Source organism: Pagrus pagrus (genome assembly GCF_965226575.1).
Source record: "Pagrus pagrus genome assembly, chromosome: 9".
NCBI classification, from domain to species: Eukaryota; Metazoa; Chordata; class Actinopteri; order Spariformes; family Sparidae; genus Pagrus; species Pagrus pagrus.
In genome coordinates this window covers 16,266,154-16,285,643 of record NC_140193.1, presented here as the reverse complement: position 1 = coordinate 16,285,643, position 19,490 = coordinate 16,266,154, and the positions used below count along the sequence as shown (strand labels likewise).

Sequence of the window (19,490 nt, the reverse complement as noted above, 5' to 3'; positions counted from 1 at the left end):
ATTTCTGCTGGGAAACCCAAGATCCTGGCATTCATGTGGATGTTCTTTGACACGTACCGACCGCATAAATCCCCAGCCACAATATTAAAACCACTGACATCGATCAGCCACAAGAATATGGAGCAGTTATGTGGCTGATTTGGGTTTCTGCCGGTTGTGAGGTGGGGCCTTGGATGCTCAGTCAGATTTAGATCTAAAGGATTTCAGGGCTAGTTTGGCTGGTTTGGTTCAGTGTTTTGATGACTTGCAACTTGACCTAACAGGAAATAATTGACTTGACTCTCGACTTGGAACTGAGAGACTCGTGACTTGACTTGAGACATGATGGCTTGAATGCCTAAATTCATTTTATATGTTCAGTTTATTGTTTGTTTTAGTCTGGCTAGTATTTGTTTAAAAATGATGAGGAGGGGATATTCTTTGGATTGAGGAGAAATTAAGAACATTTTTAAATTTTTTTAAGTTATTTGTTTTTTGTTTAATGAAATTTTTTGCACTGAATATCAATAACTATGTTACATATTCAACTCATTGTCAGACTGTTTGAACAGGTCAGATACATTGGCCATACCTTGTCTTTTCTCTCTATAAAGACCGGATACTGCAAGTGAGACTGCCGTATCTTGCTTGCGTTGCTTGAGACCAGGTTCGGCTCTGTGTCACATTTCCAGAGCCATTTCTGAACGTCTTTTGTGGTGTGTTTGAGTGCATTGTCCTGCTGGGGAGGCCATTGCCATCATATCAGTACTGTAGCCATGAGGAGGTGTATTTGGTCTGTCGGAAACATCCACATGAATACAAGGACCCAAGGTTTTCCAGTCAGCGGTCACCTTTTTTAATGTTTTGGCTGATTAATGTATATTTTCCTAGAGTTGTGTACTGACATTATCCCAAATGTTACCAGCAATGATCAATTTAATATGTTGACCATGTCTGTGAGTCATACAGACATACTGAGTCAAACAGATTTGTTGTTGTTTATCAATGAAGACAACAACTCCCATGATCCCATTCAACTTCAAAACGTCATCAAACTACATCATTGTGAGACCTCTTTACAGAAATTACATACTGTGCTTTTTAAGCTGCAGTGAGCAATTTTTGATCACTAACGGATGGAACAAACTAACGCTGAAGCACAGCCACTAATGCTATCGGCTAATTAGTTTGGAATTGCTAATGTGTTAGTGCAAAGTCCGTCGTCACTGGTGTTTTTGGTCTTCAACTCATGGGCAAAATATCTGGGTCGTCAGCTCATCTTTCTCCATTATTAACTTGTTTACTTTGACTCTCTGCTGTTTCCCGCTTTTCGCAGTATATTCCCAGCGAGCAATATTCATAGGAATTAATCTTAATCTTCATCTAAACACTTCCATGATCTGAGTATGTTTGCTTTAAATAGCTGCCTACAGGCTAATAGGAGAAAGATCATGAGAACCACGAGACTCCACAGAGTCAGTGAGGGTGCAGGTAATCGTGGATTAACATGGATGTGCCTTCTTTCTTGTAAGCCTCGTCTTTGTCTTGTGTGACCTGTTGGAAAATATTTATCATGGACTATGGCTGCTTCATAAACCTCTCTACCCAAGAGATGTCTGCCTGTGCAATGTCCTTCCATGTATTGGTGTTTTGTGACGTTGTACCACTGTCTCTAATATCTAGGTGCCTGTTCGCCAGTATGTAGGTTTAGTCACACATTATAACTATATGGCCTTTTATGGATCTCTTTTCCTGTGGATGTCCATCATTTTCAGGAGGCATTTCTTTGGTTTGTTTTCACTTTGCTTTTTAAATGTTGTGCTGATTGATACAGGGACATTTGTAATGATTTAATATTCAATATCTCTAAAAGAATTGTTGTGTTTGTTGGTGGTAATTTGTGATTTGTTGAAGTATTATGTCTTTTCACCCTGCTTTGTATTGTCACACCAAATGAATGAAGTTCACTGAAAAAGAGTATATTATCATCTTATCAATAGATGCTAATATAAATTTCCCAGGCTGATAAATATATTTTGCATCAATGAAATATGATCTATGACACATGTTGGGGTGTAGCACAGATTACTTCTATCTACTCGCTCTCTGTGGTGTTGGAAATGCAGACTTGGTGCACTACACTTCTAATTCTCAACAATGGCCGGAGGCGTTATCATGCGTACGCTGCAGCTTCATAGTTTAGCTGCAGTATGCAGCTGATGGAGACCCTTCGCCTTTGACTTGAAACTATATAAGTTAAAGAGCCTGCCATCTGTTCTGAATGCTATATCCACCTACAGTGAGATAGCTGTATTGGATGTTATGAAGGTGATAAGCAGGGTGGATGAAGTGATTCATCCTTGGTTGACTCGGGTCTGATTCATGACGCTGCTGCTAAACTGTCACGCTGTCATGAAGCCAGACAGTTTGAGTCAAATGTTTTGTTAATGATTGTTTTTTTTCAACCTTTAAACTCAACGTATACACTCCCTCTAAAGGTCTTGTAACACTAATGGTGTCCAAAGGACCCTGGAAAGAGCAATCAGAGAAAGGTTTTTTGAGACAGGTCTTGTGTCATAGTTGAGACAAAAGGCGAGCGCTCCTCCGCTTCCACTTTGGTCACGCTCTGTAAAACAGGAGACAAGCAAACAAACAGGGTCAACCAACCTGTATTTCATATTCTTAACAAAAGAAACTACAGTATTTGATGTGAGAAACAACGAGCACTTCTACATGTGCTTATTTATTTTTTAATAATCTGACTCTACGTCATTAAAAGCATACTTAAGCCTAAGCCAGTTACCTTTCATCTGTTACAGTGGGAGCTGGGCAGGTCTTTTGCATATGACCTGAGTACGGCTACACAAATAATTAATTTAAACCTTCTCTTTGTTTATTTTTTTGCCAGCTGTCTTCAATTTCCTCCATTGAAATAGGAAAGCCTTTTGAAAGTCAGAGCAAATATAGGTCACCATCACTGGTGCAATGGTGTAACAAATGCCATCTCTCCAGCTTATGTTTTGCATTTTATGCAACAGGGCAGCAGCCCATATGTGTGGTGAATCATTAAAGGGATGCAGATGGGGTCATCTAATAACACATTTCATGAAAGGTTCAGGAGGGAAGGGATCAGGAGAACAGCCAGGTTAAAACAATGAATATATTGTATATTATTACAGTACATTCGGTTTATTCAGTCATGGAAACAAAGAGAGTTTGTTTATTTAGTCTGTTAAGGCATAAAATCCTTCTCTTCTGATTAAAATGTATTGCCAGAAACTACATACTGCACCTTTAAAGGAATGAAAACAGAGGGGTTTATTTGGTTGAACAAACAGTGAGTATATGTATGTATACAGTCAAAACCCGTGCCACGTAGCCTAGAACTAGACCCCACAGATCAAACAGACCTATTTTTATGTCATCGGTAATCATTTTTATTACAGGGTCCAGTGGAGACACACACACATCAACTGTGACATGAACAACAGATCTGTCATCCATACATTTTGATGATGAAGATATCAGCCTTCTCATTAGTCCAGTCTGATAGATGAGATACAGCAGCATGTATCTACAGTAGGTGGTACAGTAATCCAGACCAATTCAGTAACTATGCAGTGCATATGTATATGTATTGCATGTATTGTGTCAGAGATACATACAGAGGGTAAACAAAATAAGTGATTACATTTTCTTCCTAACTGTATTGGACTGAATAGGTGTTTCTGTTATTGTGTCCACTCTCTGCTCATGTCGTACGCGTATCTTGTTGCTGCAGTTGTGTTGGTACGCCTGCTTGTTCTGAGGTGTCTGTGATTCAGCCGTAACAGCCAACTGTAATCTCTGAGTGCTCAGCAGAGTCTGTCAGAGGACAGTCAGCACACTTCCCCTCGCTTCCTGCGTGCACACCGCGTACTGTAAAGGAGCCATTTACTAGCACAACATCACTATTAGAAGGGATCTAAACCCTTAAATAATATACTATCCCCACTACTACTACTCCTCCTAAATTTACACAGTTCAGGGTAACCTCTAATTGCTGCTAAAAGTGATTCAGATCTATGATTATCTCTGAAGGTACAAGACCAAATGAACTCAGAGCTGCATGCTAATGTATCTTAGACTGTGGCTGGATGAGGTTATATGGTACACAAGAGAGAGACAGTATGTGCAGGGTGCACAACAGGGATGGAGGAGGAGTGGGGGAGGGAGGGAGGTGCAGTGAGGACACTGGTGAGGATGCAGAACATTGCAGGGTCGAATGACTGTTGTTTTTCTTCAAGCTGCATCAAAGACACAACACGAGATTGTCAATAAATGTTGACTTTTATAGACAATGTATAAAAATGCAAATAGTGATAATCCACAACAGATTTAAATCCATTTGAGAGACATTTAAAAATGCAAATGTTAGGATTTAAGTGAATGCTTAGTAGTAATCTAATTTACTATGTTAGAGTTACAACAATCAATCGATTAGTTGTCAACTAACAAATTATTAGCCATTTTTTTTGTTAATCAATTGATTGGCTAATCAACATTCTCTGATTCCAGCTTCTTAAATATGAATATTTTCTTGTTTTTTTACTTTATGACAGTAAACTGAATGTCTTTGGACAAAACAACGAGACATTTGAGGACTTCATCTTAGTCTTTGGGAAACATTAATCAATATTTTTCAACTTATTCTAACATTTTATAGACCAAACAACTAATCAATTAAAGGAACAGTTCACTCGGAAATGAAAATTCAGTCATTATCTGCTCACCCCCATGTTGATGGAAAGTCAGGGGAAGTTTCGTAGTCCACAAAACATTTCGAAGCAAAACAGTGTTACAGTATTCTCCTGAACAACTGAAGTAGATGGGGACTTCTTTTAAAATGTAAGAAAAACAATTGAAAAAAAACACATAAAATGGCTCCATACAGCTCATATGGCATAATTGGAAAAAATACTTTATTTACACCCATGTTGCGTGGTCAAACTCGCTTTCCCACCTTGGACAAGGTCTGCGCTAACACTTTTAGCTTAGCAGCTACAGTAAAAGTTTTGGTTTTAAAAAGGTTGTAAACGCCTTTTCAAATAAATGTGAACACTTGGGTTATGCAGGACGAGCTGTATGGAGCAATTGTATGTGTTTTTTGGGTTTAGTTTTTAAGTTTTAAAAGTCCCCATCTACTCCAGTAGTTAAGAAGAATGCTGCGACCTGACTTTCCATCCTCATGGGGCTGAGTAGATAATGACTGAATTTTCATTTTTAGGTGAACTTATCCTTAAAATAACATACAAATAGATCAACAATGGAATAATTATTAGTTGCAGCCTTGCACTCTGCTATTCTTACCTACTGTGCTGTATGCTGCTCAGACATAGTCATTTGTTTTTTAAAGACTGTAATGCTGAAGCCTCCAGGCTTAGTGCTATCCTGTGCGAGGAAGTGCTGGAGCGTTTATGTTGACATACAGTCCAATTGAGTGCAAGAATGATATAATGGCTCTCTGACTGCACAGGCTGAGGCCCCACTAACTCTTCTGCAGAACTTCCTGGCATAGGAAGTGTTGGGAGCACATTTACCTCCGAGCTGACAAATCTTATTTCCCGTGGATGAAATAGTTGATATTTTCTTGTCAGCCTCATCCAGCTTTATGATTCTCCTGCTTAATTTTCTGGGCACAGCGAGTTTGCAGCTGGTTTTTTTTCTGTTTTTTGCCAGCATTTTTTCTATGAACACGGTGTCATGTTCTGCGATTCCATTTGATTTATCCTGGATTCGAGCTTTTATTTTGTAGGGGGGCTTTTTTGCTCTCTTGATGCTCCTATTATGTTGTTCTTGGCATCAGATGGTCCCCCCTTTTCCTTCTCCTCACCCCCCTCTCTCTAACTACACTCTCTCACTCCACCTCTTCCTCATTCTCCCCCTCCTCTTTACTATTCCCCCTCCTCTCTGCATCCCCTCCGCACTTATCCATTTCTCCAACATTCTGTCTTCTTCCCTCTTCCTGACCCCCCCATACCTCCTCCTCCTCCTCCTCCTCCTCCTCCCCCATCCTCGCCCTCCTCCCCTTCCCCGGCTCATGTTGGTAAAAATATCTGCAGACAGCAGGAGCAGAGGCACGCCTGACTTTCTCTCTCTCTCTCTCACTCTCTCTCTCTCTCTCTCTCTCAGACATCCCACCCATGTGATCTCACAGGCTGCCTCTGCTCTGCTCCACTCTGCTCCAGTCAGGCTCCTGCCTTTCAGCCGGCTGCAGCTAATGAGCCTTTGTGTGGTCACAGAGAGAGAAAGAGAGAGAGAGAGAGAGAGAGAGAGAGGAACACAGTGACAGACAGAGAGTTAAAGTGAGAAAGACAGTAGTCCTGCAACAATAAAAGCATATGGTGCCGACAGTGCGGTCCTGAGCTGGAGAATTTACAGGTCTCTCTCACGCTCCTGCACCTTTTTTTTCTCCCCCTCATGCCCGTGGAGCTCAGGGGTCGCTGCAAGTCAGTAGACTGGAATAAAATGGGAACCTCTTCATTCATCATGGTTTTTTTGAATAGCCACATTTATGATTGTGCGCCTGTGCTGCTGTGAGGAGAGGTGAAAGGAGTCACAGTCTTGCCAGTGGATACAGGTCAGTTGTTCCTGTGAGGGCCGGCACACACACACACACACACACACACACACAGAAGTGTAGTCTGGTCATTGTGGGACTCATGTGTCATGACTTGCTCCAGATGCCATAGGCTTCATGGCATCACTCGGGATGCGTGTTTTGAGTCCCGTGTTGTCACATCGATTCGTTGCTATTGTGGGAACCTTGTGAGTGACGAGAGGGGAGAATAATTCAGAATGCAAGTGTGCTGCTGTTGATTAAGGACAAGAGTTTGTCTTCCACAGTTGATGAGAGGCAAACACAGGGAGGGGCTTTCCAAGCTGGCTTTTGCTGCATTATTTTCTCTGGGATTTTCTCCCTTGTACCATAGTGTATGCTGCCCGGCTGTGATTAGTGGTAAGGCAACAGTGGAGACAAAGAGAGAGCTGTTGGAGAGCAGCAACAATCTCTGTTTTTTATTTAGCCACAAAGAGAGAGGTTCACCCTAGATTACCCACAGCTCTGTGGTTAATGATGTCATCCAGTGTCAAGATTTTAACTTTTCATGCTGTTATAACAACATGGAAATGAACCAGTACTGAAAGGACGTGTGATAAATGTTCAGACATCATTTAAGTTGCTCTAACATTGATGCTTTACTGCGGAGAAGCTCTCCATACAGTATGTAACACTGGAGATGCTGTCGTAAGAGAGAGCCCTAGTTGTTGAGAGAGTACATTAGAATCTCCATGGAAACCATTTTTGGCATCAAAGCCTAGTGCAGCATCAGCTGAGGGCTAAGCATACAAATAGGTTTTCAACAATGGTATCTAATTAGGACCCTCGCTAGGAAATGGACTGAAATTGCACAGGTCGTTTCTGCTGGAAATTTCCACTCCTGTTGGCAAACAGATGAAGTGAAATGAATAATCCAGTTTCTTTGCTTATTTTTAAATCTCACAAGACTAATTCAATATTTTAGTTCAGGATTAGTTCATTAGTTAAAGGGGACATATTATGCTCGTTGTCAGGTTCGTAATTTTATGTTGGGTTACTACTAGAATAGATTTACATACATTAAAGGGGCACTATGTAGTTTTGGGGAAGAAATTCAAACTTGTATTATTTACAATATTAATGAGGTAATAATACAAACGAAAAATGTATTTTTTCTATAACTGAATAAACAAGCTGTTTTCAGAGGACAATAAGGTCCCCAGAACACTGTTTGAAGCTAGGAAGGTGGCAGGGTCCGCCACGTATAAACAAAGTAAAACAGCATGAAACTGTGTTGTCCTTTAAGGCCAGTTTGTTTATTCTGTTTATTCAGTCATGAAAACGAAGAGAGTTTGTTTATTTTGTTTATTTAGGCATAAAAAATCTTCTGATTAAAATTTCTTCCCCAGAACTTCACAGCGCTCCTTTAATATCACTATGCCGTGTCATATTTATTCAGAAGAAAAAGAAGAATGTTGGTTTCTTGTCAATCTGAAATATCTCTCGCAGATTTCACTTCCAAATGAATTCTTTCTGAAAAGACATGGTTTCCCTGACAGGCTGCTCTCTCCTCCACTCTCTCCCTCTCCCAGATGGAGGATGCCTCACATTCCTCAGTTGTAGGTAGAGTTGTTGACTCTGGAGGGTCTCCAAATGCTGGTGGTGCCATGTCACCGCACTGAACAAGCACAGCCTCCTGGGAACAATGACCCTCTCGCTGGCAGCGCTAGTCCTCTCCGGGTCGCACCTCTTTTCTCTCAGGCAGCATTTGCATCTGTAATGACTCGATAGCGGAGCTCAGATGAAACACTGTGGCTGTCTGTGAATGGAACTCCCCCACAAGCTGCTCTGGCTGATAGACAGAGCGGGGACTGGGCGAAGGAGATGCATGCTGTCTTTACTGATTCCAGTTTCCAAGAAAGAAAGCAGCGAGGGAAAAGCTGCCAGTCATAGCGAGCCTCGCTGTGCTACAGCAGCACTGTTGTGTTACTGGGTTTATTTTGAAATGTGACATGACGTTCCAGCTAGTCCTGCAACATTACGATCATTATTACACTTTGAAGAATAATGGAAGGATGTAATTCAAAAGGGGGTAAAAGCTGTAATTAAAATTATATACTGTTTGACAGATAGAATGCAGAAGTTATTAGAGGCAGTCCCAGTGTAATGCTGATTAGTTTTAGTGTAGTTGACTGATGAGCTTGTTCTTGTTTATTTGTCTAATTGCTTCATCAGTCAAAGGGAGTTAATGGCCCCTCTCATTTGACATTGAAGTGCTCTGTATCACTCCTGTTACAGCCGCCTCTGTATGAAGAGCTGGAGCCACGAACATTTACACAGATTTTACTGAAACGCAGGGCTGCGCAGTTAAAGGGGCAGTATGTAAGAATTTTAGTTGAAATGTTCAAAAATGAACTAAAATGATCAACAGAATGTGAAGAGTTAGATGTCTGTTGTGTGTGGCACAGATATCTACACCCCGGTCCCCGAGCTCCCAGTCCAAACCTCTATAGCTGCATGGCTGACTGAGCTCACTAGCTAATGGCAGCTACAGTTAGCAGCAGTAAGCGGTTATTCTGTTGATATTCTGCCCCCAATTTGCTTTGAGTATGAATTAGACAGGTGGTCAATCTTTATATATTGCACCTTTAATCCAAACATTAGTAAAATTGCAGTATAGGAGCACTTTTTGGGGAAGAAAAATCTTTAGTGATTGATTTTCATGTCTCAACAAACTCTCTTTGTTTTCATGACTGAGTAAACTAAATAAAGAAATTGACCTCAAAGGAGTTGTACTTTGTTTATATCTGGCGGACCCCACCACCCCTCTGGCTTCAAACAGTGTTATGGGGACCTTATTTCCCTCTGTGGAGGGTTTGTTTACTCAGTTACTACAATAATACTTTTGAGTTTATATTATTACCTCATTGATATTGAAAAATTACATTTCTTTTAGTTTGAATTTATTTTCCAAAACTATATAGTGCTACTTTAAAGGACACCTATTACTACTATTTTTTTCCTCTCCTTCAGTGTTTTCTATTGGTGTGTGTGACAAAACAAGCATTATAATGAAGAACTAGAGTGCTGCTGAGATGCCCTAACCTACAAATCCCCAACAATTGTCACATCATCATGTTTTAAATAGTTTTTTCAGTGAAAATGAAAACTGTAATGCAAAAATGTTAATTATAATAATAATCGTGAAGCATATCACAATAGTAATATCTGTCAAAATGATCTGTGGCAGGGATGTAATCTTTTGGGCCATTTTTGCTATTTATATTTACAATATTCTATGACACATCAGTATTACTGTAGCAGATTAAAGGCTACATTATCGTATAGATTTTTTAATTTGCTCTGTGGTGACCATGTATGGGACAATATGACAATTTCATGTCACGATTATCCTGTCCGACATCACGATATTATCCTGAAAACCATCAAAAAATATTCTTGAAACTCTTAAAGGTGCAATATGTCAAATTCATACTCTAACACAAATAGGACACAGAATATCACCTGAGTAACCGCTAGCTGATGCTAACTGTAGCGGCACTTAACTAGTTAGCTCAGTAAGCAGTGCTAGCAGAGGGGCTTTGGACCACGACATGCTGGGGCTAGCTGGTTGGCATGCTAGCTTCAGTAGATATCTCCGTAACACACAATAGACATCCTGTCAAAACTGCTATTTATTCAGATTCTGATGATAATTTTAGTAACATTTTCAACGTTTTCAACAGAAATTCCAAAATATTGCCCCTTTAAAATTACACTAAAACATACTGGGATCACTTTAAGCTTCGGTGGGAAACAGATAGTTTTATTGCATCACAGATAGGACACATATCTTCTTTAGTGAAAAACAATCTATCAAAGAATCTTACATAGGTAATCATAAATCATGATGTCTTCCTGCACAAATAAAGGATAAATAAATGGTGGTAACCACGTCTCCCTGTCACTTTTAGTTTGAAATCCGTAGTATTCAACATCATTTTGTGGGGGATACAATGTGCAAGTCATGCCTTCAGCAATGGTAAAAGGCTGAGGCAGTTAAAAATACATTTGTAAACCAATACAGGTCTGAACGTCAGCGAGCTCGACAGCTTTTTCAAGTCATTCATGTGAGGTTATCCACGATAATCCCAATAATTAAATTTCACCACGATCAACTTGAGTGTTTTTTTATCACGATCCGCCATAAAATCTTTCATCGTCCCGTCCCTGGCAGTGACTGTGGCTTCATTCGCTTCATTCATTTTCTGTAGGAAGCTTCTGACCGAACAGAAGCTCGTTACAGACACACAGGATGTCACTGTCAACAGCAGCTTCACCTATTCTTCCTCTAGCTCTGCATGATGTGTGATGTATGCACAAGTCACTGGTGTCCTACATTAAAGTGTTTTTTCAGATGTGTTTTCCATATAAGATGCAGTAATTTACTCTTTTGTACATATTTTCACCCTGACCAGGAGCAGTGTCGCTCCAGTCTCTGTTTTTCCTTCAGCCTCTCAATCAAACACAGCAGAATGAACTTCCTGTAAAGCAGAAGTAGTATGTAATTAGCAGCTTTCTCCTTCCATCTCAGCTCCTTTGTGCCAAGGTGATCAATCGCTCAGGGAGCCCCCGGGAGCCGGGGTAGCGGCAGGAGTGTGTGTGTGTGTGTGTGAGGGGAGGAGGGAGGAGGGAGGAGGGGGGAGGGTTAGGGAGTCTGGGTCTCATTGCTAATTGAGTGTACTGAGGATTATGAAGGCCCTAAACTGGATATTAAATAATGTCTGGCCCCTCTGCTGTCTTTGGGTTTCAGGTGCAGATGCGGCGGGCCATGAGCGGAATACTGAAGAGGAAATTTGAGGAGGTGGAAGCCTCCTCCTCCCCGTGCTCTTCCTTGCGGGAGTCTGATGATGAGGTCTCCTGCAGTGAGAGCGGGGATAGCAGTGACAGTGTCAACCCCTCCGCCTCGGGCCCTTTCACCCGTGAGTGCATGCGCCTTTTAAATTCATCCACCCTGCTCGGTGTGGCTAACGTGCGCTATTGACAGTGAGATTGATGTCATCATTCCATCTCGAGGAAAACAAAGCTGAAGCACTGAGAGGGGTTTCTAATCAAGACAAGAATAACAGTCGGAGGCGAGGCGGATTTTTGTAGCTTACAATCAGCGCAGGTCAAAGAAAACGGATCTGCGTGTCTGTTGATAACGTGAATTTACAGTCAAGGCTGCGCAGAGGAGAGGAGAGGAGAGGAGAGGAGGCTGAGTGATGCCGAGAGTCTCATGCTGTAATAAAGGAGAAGGATGCGCAGGCCGCCTCCCTCATTAGGAACAGCGTCAGTGTAAAGGCCGAGCCAGATGAATGAGCTGATGCAGGCTCAAGCTGTGAGTGTGCAACACTGTCAGTACTGGACATGTAAATGTACCACTCTCTAAGAACACTGAATTATTGTCTTTTAGACGGAGTAAATCATATTTGGATTAACAAAAGACACAACCTCAGAATCAGACATGATGCCTGGTGGGTAAAGCTCAGGACGCTATTATTTTAAATACTGATAGATGTGTAGACTATTTTCTCGATCAATCAATTAACCACTTGTTCTATAAAATAGAAGTCTAGTTGTAGGAAATGCACATTTTCCTCAAGCCTAACGTCTTTAAATGTCGAGCTTTGTCTGACCCGCCTAAAAATGATCAGTTTATAATCATTCAAAAGCAGAAAAAAGCAACACATCTGCGCATCAAGTTGTTTCAATCGTCTTTCAACTTATCTGTAAAGTATTTTGTTTAGTTTTACTTTAAGTAAAGGTGTTACACAAGTAAAGATTATTATAAAATGCTTCGAACGTGCTCTGCTACTGAGAGCTTCCACAGTTTTTAGACAGCGCCTCAACTCGCGCTGACTTTGTATTAAAGAATTCAGTCTGAATGGAAGATAAACCAGCCAGAGAAGACAAGTCTCCTCAGCGGGGTTGAAAAGGACACTGAAGTCATGACTAATAAATAACACAGCGCACGTGTGTGAATCTTAATATAAAAAAAGATGAGACAGACTGTGAATGAAATAGATAACGCAGTTGTAGCTTATTAATCTTTCAGGGGGGGATTATGAAAGCATCCAGATACTCGGTGCCTTAAAGAAAGCAAAGAAAGGGGGTCACGTTTGGACAGCATGCGCGTTTGTGAGCGCATACACTGAATGTGATGATTTTATTATGATGTTATTTATCAGATGTGAATGACACGCAGATGGGTGACAGGGCCCCCTCCCTGCAGCCAGACATAAGTAGGGTGCTGACTCCCCAGAGGCTGAGCGTGGCCTCTGTGTCAGCTGCAGCTGCTGGTGGATAACAGCAACGAGGGAGCTGCGCAACATGAAGACGCCTCTCCTGTGAAGTGACATGTGAATGTACAGTGATTGACTGCCTTGGCAGAGAGATGAAACAATTAAGTCCTGATTGGTTTGACACCCCACACTGTTGTGTTAGAGGGAGGAGAAAAAACATCTGTAATGTGTTTGTTTTGTCTGAATCTCAGAATTTTCTTCTTGCTGGCTTTCTTAAAAAAAGGGGGGGAAAAAAACTGTTTACATAGACCTTAACATCTGTTCCGCTGTTTTGACACCTAAAAACAGGCCGATAGCTGTTTGCATTTCTTAATGAAGCTCGTCTCTGCTCTGGTCTGACAGCTCTACATCTCTACATCCCTCTTGCGTGGTGTGGCTAGCTGTCTGAACCAGATGGTTTCTATTTGTCCTGTCTGTCTGATACGGGGTGAATGCTGGGAACACTGCTTCTGTGAACCAGCACTCTCCATCTCCGGGCCAGGCAGGGGATTATTTATGCTCCACCGTTGCCCTCCTCTCCGCCCCTCCCTCTCGTAGAGCGCTCCTTAAAAAGACACACCGAGGACTCGCATGCAGAGATGTGATGAAATCCTTCCCTACAAAGCTGAGCTAAGATATGTAGAGGGAGCTCGCTGCAAAGCTGGCAAGGAAGAATTCCTCACTTTTCAGGCGTTTGAGGACAATATTTTCTGCTAGCGTGTCCCACATTTTGCCATAAAAACGTCACTTATCTTAACAGGCTTTACATGGCTGTAAAACAGTTGTTCTCCAACATGAAAGAACGTAGAAATGATAAGAATAACGTGTTCCTGACTTAATTCTTTCCACAATGGATTAAAGAATCGTCAAAACAGTTTACAACCAGCATGACATGTTAAGAAAAAGAGTTACATGCCATGGTTCCCTTTTTTCCCTTCGCAGCTGACTCAATCTTGAAGAGAGAGAAGCGCCTGAGGACACGAAGGGTGCATTTTGAGAATGTGACAGTGTACTACTTCAGCCGGCGGCAGGGCTTCACCAGCGTGCCCAGCCAGGGAGGCAGCACGCTGGGCATGTCCAACAGGCACAGCTGGATCAGGCAGTACTCCTTGGGTGAATTTGCCCTGGAGCAGGAGAGGATCCACAGAGACATGCTCCGAGATCATCTGAAGGAGGAGAAACTCAACTCAATCAAACTCAAGGTAGATCATCTGTGAAGGATTGCATAACCATCACCTTTTACAGATATCAGTAGTAGGAATTTGGCCTGTAAGATTTGGTTCTCTCTAAAAAAGTCTCAGACGTGTTTCCTTCTTGTATTCAGCTGACTAAAAACGGCACCGTGGAGTCTGAAGAGGCCAACACGCTCACGGCGGAGGACATCTCCGACGACGACATCGATCTGGACAACACAGAGGTAGACGAGTACTTCTTCCTGCAGCCTCTTACCACTAAAAAGCGTCGGGCACTGCTGCGCTCCTCCGGGGTGAAGAAGATTGACGTGGAAGAGAAACACGAACTGCGAGCTATCCGGATGTCCAGAGAGGACTGCGGCTGTGATTGCCGCGTCTTCTGTGACCCGGAGACCTGTGCCTGCAGCATCGCAGGGATCAAGTGCCAGGTAAATCCCATGACGTGCGTGAGTTTCAGCTTTCTGTAAACAGAAAAACAGACTGTACATTTAAAGAGAAGGGTTAAAGACTGATACTATATATTAAAGGGGATCCATTATACTTATTTCTAGCTCTGTATTTTGTATTCTGGGGAAACCAACTGTTTTAGCTCCTATCTCTTTCATGCCCCCCTCCCCAAAAGCCCGCTTTCTTCCACTATAACGTACTTCTGGAGGCCTACTGAGGGGCCAAAAGACCGTATTTACACGACGGCCATTTTCCTGACATCATGATCGGGGTGGGAAGCTCAGACTTTGTACTATTATGTTCCATGTCGCAAGTCAAACTTAGAGGAATCTGACAAATTGTTATCATTTCACCACTTCCTGATTGATCAGCATCTGGAAATATGGAATGGGTAGTGAAAATCTAGGACATCGGGTCATATTTCAATGTAAGACAACATATTTGATAATCCATTAGATCGCTAACTACATGGCTAACTGAGCTAACTAGCAAATGGCTGCCACAGTTAGTGGTTACTTATGCAACAAGTAAAGATATCTGTCCATCAGGAAACTTAGAAACTCACAAAAAGTTCAGAGTTCAGACAGAGCAGCTTGAGGGAGAACCACAAAATATTTTCTCCATGAATATGACCCAGATCAGAGTCCTGGTCGCACCTGCTGTAAATCGCCTCCATACAAAATAGTTATAGTTGTTAATGCAGACAAAAATAAAAAGGGTCGGCTGACAGGTTGTACTGGGGGCATGGCTAAGGGCGGTGCCTGTAAAGTTGTGTCATCACAACCTTACAGAAGTCCCGACTTCTCATTTGAAGGCACAGTTACTGAATACGAGCTGTGTGCATGTCTCTGTAGATTAGGCGTTTTGATACTTTCACAGTGTTTAAATAGCACCTAGACTGGCTTTATAATCAAAAAGACATGGGAATCTCACTTTGTACAACATGGGAGCTCTAGAGAAGGAATTTCACATCTTTGTCCTCCAATGAATCGCACACTAAATATGATGTTTTCCTCAGGTGGACCGCATGTCATTCCCATGTGGCTGCACAAAAGAGGGCTGCAGCAATTCAACTGGCCGAGTGGAGTTCAACCCCATCCGTGTTCGGACCCATTTCTTGCACACCATAATGAAGCTGGAGCTGGAGAAGAGTCGTGAGCAGCAGCAGGCGTCTCCAACCAACGGTTACCGTGGTGAGGCTAACGACCTGGGAAGCGGAAACCCTCTCGTTCAGTCCCAGCACCGGTTGGAGTACTCTCTGTCGGACGCTGTTCCGCAGACGGCCAGCATGCACCTGCAGGCTTCGGACGAGATGGAGGAGACGCTCGATGACGAAGACGAGGAAGAAGACGATGAAGACGAGGAGGAGGAAGAGGAAGAGGAGAATGAAGACGACGATGAGGATGAGGAGGATAGTAGCAGCGTTTGCAGCGGGCTCTCTGACTCCAGCACCCAAAGCTTAGCCAACAGCGACTCTGAGGACGAGGAGGACGAGGAGGATGAAGAAAAGCCGGAGAGCTTTCAGGACGACATGACAACCCCACCAGCGTCTCACACTGATGTGGTGCCGTTGTCCTCTGTGCTGTGTTACAGCGATGGCTCCGTGGCGCATGACAACCACATGAACGGAAACACTTATTTAATGAACTCCTCTTCGGCTGAGTACTATCAGCTGGGGAGCTCCAGTGCCGTCTCTAATGGCCAAACCAGTCAACCCAGTAAACCCTACGGGGAAGCCTTAGCATTCCAAGATCCAGTCGGAACGACCAACGGCAGCGCGGCCCAAGGACCCTTCAACCTGTCTGCTGAGCAGTACACAGACTACTCGAATCAGGCCGAGGACCAATATGCAGCTAATCACCATTTTGCTCTCACCAATGGCACTACCGCCACCCCGCTGACCTGCTACGCACCTGATCAGGAGAAGAAGGTGTCGTCGAAAGCAGCGTTTGCGGAGCAGCCGGACAACCAGACCCAGACGCAGTTTCAGAACTACCTGAACAATAACACGCAGGGTTCCTACAACTCGTGCGTGACCGCTGATCAGCCACAGCAAGAGTCCAGCGTTAACGGACATTCTGACCTGACCTTACTAGCAAACAACACTAAGAACCTCCCTTTACCAGACCATTGCCCCGAGGTCGCAGCCATTTAGTGGGCCTCGACTTTTGAAGTGTTCTTTCTTCTGTTATTATGTCTTAACTTGAGCCTGGCCAAGCGGCATTTTAAGGGATCATAATCATGGCCTTTTTGCATCATCTGACCTTAAATTTCAAAGCAATTTACAGCACCGTGGTACATTTACATCTGTAACTATAAAGCCATAGGTTCATGGTGGAAATGTTTTTCGAGGAATGATTCGCTCCGCTGCTTCACTGCAAGATGGATCAGTTAAAAAAACACATAAAACATCAGTTACGTCATGCTGTGCAATGTATCTTGTAATTTCAGATGTAAAGTTCTAGTTTTACGCAGATATTGTACTGTAGATGGAACTTTTCTATGTCTACTGTATGTGTCAAATGTGCAAAAAAAAAGTTTATCGTCAGTTTATTTATTGTTTCTGAATTACGTGTATACTTCTATATTGTAAATGTTTTGATAACAATACGCATGCTGTTTTTTGGGGGGAATCTTCGTTAACATTTAGGGGGAAAAATTGCCATTGTTTTATATGAAAATGTGTTGTATACATACTTCGTTTGTCACTCTTCTATGCTTTTCTATGATTTTGAAAAGCATGAAAAAGCCTGAATTCTTATTTGTATGTTTAGAATATCGGTAGCATAAAATGTCAGAAATCAATTCACAGCCTTTTGCACTGACGTGTGGGGGTCCAGTGGCATGCAGTTGGTTGTAACTGATGGAAAAATACGGCCCCTCCTTTTGTCCTCTACTGCGCACTCCTTAGAGTAACTTGATTTGCGGGTGTCACTACAAATCAAGATTTATTCTTGGAAGTGTTTTATTGATACAGGGATATTAATAAAGTAGCACTTTGACATATCTCCAAAAAGTATGAGAAGAACAGATCGTTATCTCTATCAAAACCATCAATAACCAGGCTCCATCTAATTACTGGAGACAAAATATTGACACAAATTAAAGGTGCAATATGTAAGAATTTTAGTTTGAAACATTCAAAAATTAAATAAAATCAACAGAATGTGAAGAAATAACAGTTAGCATGCTAACAAGATAGCCCCGGGCCTGAAAGCCTCTTTCTCCCAGTAGTCCAAAGTTCCTGTCCTGTAAACACCAACACTCCCCTGGTAGCATGGTTAGCTGCATGGCTCATTGAGCTAACGGGCTAACAGTAGCTACAGTCATGGATGTATAGTACAGTTTGCAGTAGTCAGCAGTTACTCTGGTGATATGCTGCTCCTATTTAAGTATGAATTCAACAGATGTCCAATTCTTACATACTGCACCTTTCATGTGTCAGTATTTAAAGGTGCAATATGTAAGAATTTTTGATAAAAAAATGTATTATTAACTTATTCATTTAATTAAAATTGGCAACAAAATCTGGTGTTGGGTCTAGAGTCAGGGGTCTATGTGTTGTTGAAGAGATAAATACTGTTAGTTAATAAGTTAGCACGCTAATAAGCCAGCCCTGGCACGTCACAGCCCAAAAATCCTGTGCTAGCAGTTTAAACACCAACACTCACAGTCCAGACTGCTAGCTGCACGGCTAACTACCTAATGGCAGATACACTTAGCAGCAGTTAGGGGTTACTCAGTTCTTACAAATTGCACCTTTAACTAATTAACTGGTTATTAGATTTCTGTTTAAGCTTCATTCGTCTAATATAGAGATTTTTATTTATGTGGATCCGAGAATGATGTCAATTTGTTCTATTGAAGTGTTTAGTGCAATAGTTTGAGGGTTTTTTAATAGGCATTTCCCTTTTAGAGAAAATCCTCAGTAAAGTGGACTGAGGTTACTTTTAATTGACTGTCATGGTACTTAATATCGTACTCCGAGCACCATTGCTTTGCTAAAACAAAAAAACAAAGATGCCACTGTTTTAATAACTGTATATGGGGGGAAACAAATGTTCAAGGTTGACAATCAAAGCTTACTATCAAACATGAGTCATATCAGTATTTAATAGCCACACAATACGACTATTGAGTCCCACGAGCCTTTGAAAATAACTAAACAGGATGCTAGGATTTTTTTTTACTACCAAAAAAAAATCTGTAAATAACCTTTTCACAAAAAAAGGGAATTTAAATGACTGCTCGCCAATTTGGGGGACTGCAATAATTGAGTGAATAGCATAACTGTAGTACGATGCTGAAATTCTTTACCTTGAGCTCTTTGCTCCTGCATGAGTTCAGATATTTGTCCCTCTTCCAAGCTTGCAAATATCTGCCCATATTTAATCGTCACAAGGGTCAGTACCGGAGTCTCGGGGTATGACTGGGACCTCTCGTGCCACCACCGTGGTACAAAGGAAGTGTACAGACTGCTTTCAGGCAATCAGTGGCATCAACATGGCCTATAGTACATATTAATTGTGCCAAAGCATACAGTGTGAGAAGGCTAGATACAACAACACTGCATCCAGTTTAAGAAATCCTGTGTTTAATTTTAATTTCCAGTATTTATTATGAATGATATATTGAAATGTGTATTTATTGTGGTTTACTAAAAGTCTGTATTGAGTAAATTGATTCACTATCTTAAAATTGACTTTTGTTTCATGCTGGTTGTGAGTTGTAAAGCTTCATGTGCCTGATTTTTTTTTTTTGTTCTCTTTCTTATTCTGTGAAATGCATACGTTTTGCACAAAATGGTACAGATTTTTTTCATTGTGTTTCAATGGTTTTCCAACTGTAGATAGAGCCAATTTCATTATCAGTTGTTTCATTTTTAACATGGTTTTGAAATAAATCTAATTCAAAATGTTAGACAACGTTGTACACATCAGTGATTTCTTGGTGCAAAGCGCCCCCTGCAGC

At 41.8% G+C, this 19,490-nt stretch overlaps 1 protein-coding gene across 2 annotated transcripts in view; it reads left to right on the top strand.

Moving 5' to 3' along the window:
• The window catches only part of csrnp3 (cysteine-serine-rich nuclear protein 3), a 30,954-nt gene extending 11,503 nt beyond the window's left edge, over positions 1-19,451 (top strand). The window contains exons 1-5 of one of the 2 annotated variants that reach the window (XM_084363089.1): positions 6,212-6,598; positions 11,370-11,538; positions 13,822-14,081; positions 14,204-14,500; positions 15,538-19,451. In XM_084363089.1, the coding sequence (XP_084219215.1) occupies positions 11,376-11,538; positions 13,822-14,081; positions 14,204-14,500; positions 15,538-16,674 (1,857 nt within the window). In that variant the 5' untranslated portion in view covers positions 6,212-6,598; positions 11,370-11,375 and the 3' untranslated portion in view covers positions 16,675-19,451. Of the gene's footprint in view, positions 1-6,211; positions 6,599-11,369; positions 11,539-13,821; positions 14,082-14,203; positions 14,501-15,537 lie in introns of those variants that run through there. The other variant, XM_084363088.1, reaches the window with a different exon arrangement.
• Positions 19,452-19,490: the final 39 nt, after the last annotated feature.